The sequence below is a fragment of the Limulus polyphemus genome, unplaced genomic scaffold, assembly GCF_000517525.1.
Source record: "Limulus polyphemus unplaced genomic scaffold, Limulus_polyphemus-2.1.2 Scaffold2622, whole genome shotgun sequence".
Taxonomy (NCBI): Eukaryota; Metazoa; Arthropoda; class Merostomata; order Xiphosura; family Limulidae; genus Limulus; species Limulus polyphemus.
Genome location: NW_013668232.1, coordinates 82,497 through 86,066, shown reverse-complemented (window position 1 = coordinate 86,066; position 3,570 = coordinate 82,497). Strand labels below are relative to the sequence as shown.

The window sequence follows — 3,570 nt, the reverse complement described above, 5'->3', positions numbered from 1 at the left end:
TATATATATATATATATATATATATATTTCAGAATAAATGCTGAGGAGCAAATAATAATATTAGATACTATTCAAACATCAGTAATTTTTATTTTTCGTGAATTGCAATGAAATTTACTTCAAAACTGTTGGAATTGTATTATATAATAGCTAAAGAAAATGTATATAGATCTGTATAGCATGTATTTATAAATATTAATTGGTGATAATTCAAATTCCATCTTTATTATTGGTAATAATACTAGCTATGAAGGAAACTATTGTACAGTTTACCACCATTGGATGAGTTTCCTGTTAGAAACATTCTCATACTTCATGGCCCATGTGTCGGGGACAGTTAGTACAATATTTTCTTTTATGATTTGAGCCTTTTATTCAAGAATAACTATTGTTGTTAATTGCCCTGATTATGAGGAATTGTTCATTCACCGAAACATATTGAATAATTGTGGCTGAATCTGTATAACATTATTTTTCATAGGTTAGCAGAAAGACAAGCAGAGCTAACACTTGAGATGGAGAAAGTCAAGAAGGATGCCAGTAAGCTCAGCTTTTAGGAATCATTTATGTACATAATATTAAGTTTATGTTGTGTTAAGCTTGTCAGAATTTCTGATTGTAATCAAACTTTTATTGTTTGTTTGTTTGTTATGTATTTTGTGCAAAGCTACGCGAGAGCTATCTGCACTAGCCATCCCTAATTTAGCTGTGTAAGACTAGAGGGAAGCGAGCTAGTCATCACCGCCCACTGCCAACTCTTGGGCTACTCTTTTACCAAAGAATAGTGGGATTGACTGTCACATTATAATGCTCCCATGGCTGAAAGGGCGGGCATGTTTGGTGTGATGGGAATCGAACCCGCGACCCGCAGATTGCGAGTCGAGCTCCCTAACCACCTGGCCATGCCGGGCCAACTTCTATTGTAGAAAAATATAAAAACAAGAGATAATTATATCCACCAAGTTTCTAAGTAATTACCACTGTTTCTTAAGTCACTTTTTATCTTAGAAACAAAAATAAAACTATACTAATTTTTATTGTTATTCTTGAGTGATGTAAAATAAAAAAACAGATGACTTCAGTGGAGTGGCCTCAGTCGTTATTAAGATTCGGTACGAAATGTTAACATCTTGTACACTGTGTAACTATAACCATATAATTATGCAATTAATCCATTAAACTTCTATTTCATAACATAGCAAAGCTCAAACCTATGTTATTTGAGTTAAGCTATTGTATATTTGATAATGATTATATATAACATACTTCTTAAGAAGTTTATAATTTTCATGGTTAATAGTCTGTGAGATGACCTATGTCTAATTATTAATTTTTAGGATCACCACTGCTTTCCATAATCACATAAAGAAGTTACTAATATTCATTACAATAAGATCTATTAGTCATTCAGTTAAAATTAGTTTCTTCAAAAATATAGATTAGAAATCTCGTTGTTGTAAGTAAATCAGAACTGATAACCACTTACTTTGTTTTTAAATTTTGTTTAAAGAGTATAATACTGATAATTATGGATTTTCATTTTTAGAAGAACTTTTGACACACAGGCAGGAGATGGCTGCTCTTTTGAAAAGTAGAGCTGACCGTGTGGAAACGATGTCGGAAGTGGAATGGAATGAACTAAGGGCTGACATCAAGGTATTAAATCAAAACACTGTCCACTGCGTGAATAAAGAAGTGTAATACATTATTTTAGATAGAGTATTATATCCAGCTTGTGAAAAGGCATTATGAATTCATCTTGTTTGGAGATTTGTGTTTGATTATTGATTCATAGAAATATTACAAGAACAATGGATGTTATATGTCAACTTTAATATAAATCGGGGTTATAACAAGTTTTGTGACTTAAAACAATGGTACTTTGATGAACTTGAGATTAAAACAATAGTTCTCAGTCTTTTCTATACTGAGCCCTCTTTGAATATAACTACTAGTTTTTATCTTACCCTCCCTTTTCCACCTGATCTGAAAGTATAAGCTGATAATCTTTTTTCTTGATCTTGTTATTAGCCACCTTAAAATTTTAGTTATCCTGCACCCCCTTTGAGTGATACTTTGCTCCCATTGGGGAGGTGCCCCAAAGGTTAGAAACTGTATTCAAGTGAAGTATAAAGATTTTCTTGTAACAATTTCATTAAATCAGATGTGATTTTTTTATGCTCCATTTCTGTAAAGATTTTTTGAACCTTCAAATATCTTTGTAATCATAACAGTTGAAAATAATCTTTTTTTAAATATAATATGATTAAAATGTGCTTACTATAATATACCTCGGGCAAAAACCTATCACTTTTATTTTTGAAAAATGTGTACCAAAATATTTTAATTTCTTAAACTGATCATTTTAATCTAATTTTTTGTATTTATGTTAATTATCAAAATAATACTAATAAAATATAATTATTTCTTTTGCTATTTACTGTTATCAGAACTAAATACTACATTGAGAATAAGATGTTTTTAAAGAATTTTGTCTATTAATAGTTTACTGTTAAAACTTATGGACTTGAGAATGATTGCACCGATGAACGAAACGTCGTAACTGTTTTAAAAGTATTCTTCCTTACTGTAAAAGCTGTAAATTGTATTAAAATAATTTTGTTTATTTTTTTTAACAGCACTTTGTAGTGGAGAGAAAGTTTGATGAGGATTTGGGAAAGACCTTGAGATTTGTTTGGGACAGAGACAGAATTGTGGAGGTATTCTATGTTAACGTAAATAATGTTGAAAAGCTATAAACCTTATAATGTGTTGCACATTGAGCACAAAATATCTGTGCAATAAGATGTATACATATATATATATATATATAAATGAAACAAAATAAAAATATTTTATGGCTTACCAAGTTACATAAGTCAATGTACAAGGTAGATCAAATATAACAATTATTTACCTTATATCTTGTATTAGGTATAAATCGTTGATAAAGAACTGAATTACGACAAAAAAAAAGATAAAAAGAATTATACTCTGAGAAAAAAATAGACTGTAGCAACTGTAGCATGGCTTGAACTGTGCTTTCACCAGTTGAAATATCTGTAATTTCTATATGGGCATATCTAAATAATACTAAACACCTTAGATACTTGAAATAAATATCATATTCTTTAGATGACTATAACCTCAAATAAATGTCTCATTCTGAAAAATTATAGTTATGGGTTATTTAAAAAGCTGGTGGGCTTCAGCCTACCCATCCCTCAGCCAAATGTCCAGCTGTATTCATGTTGTAAAATAAAATACTGACTTATACTGTGTGTAATATTGTACTATGGACCATGAATAACCTTTTTGTTATTGTTTTCCTGTTCAATTTTTCTTTTTATAAGTGCAGTTTATAGTTAGCTTGTTAGTTGTTTAATTTTGGTTGGAAGATTAAAGTATAGCTATAATGTTTTGTCATTTAACTACGGTCTTATTTTATAAAACCTTTTCCTACGGACTTATTTTATAATACCTTTTCGTTATTTAACTACGGTCTTATTTTGTAATACCTTTTCGTTATTTAACTAGGGACTTATTTTGTAATACCTTTTCGTTATTTAA

General features: G+C 29.7%; 1 protein-coding gene across 1 annotated transcript in view; it reads left to right on the top strand.

Moving 5' to 3' along the window:
• The window catches only part of LOC106467458 (spermatogenesis-associated serine-rich protein 2-like), an 18,778-nt gene that overhangs the window by 5,638 nt on the left and 9,570 nt on the right, over positions 1–3,570 (top strand). The window contains exons 5-7 of the mRNA XM_013927814.2: positions 482–540; positions 1,547–1,656; positions 2,640–2,720. Of these exons, the coding sequence (XP_013783268.2) occupies positions 482–540; positions 1,547–1,656; positions 2,640–2,720 (250 nt within the window). The remainder of the gene's footprint in view (positions 1–481; positions 541–1,546; positions 1,657–2,639; positions 2,721–3,570) is intronic.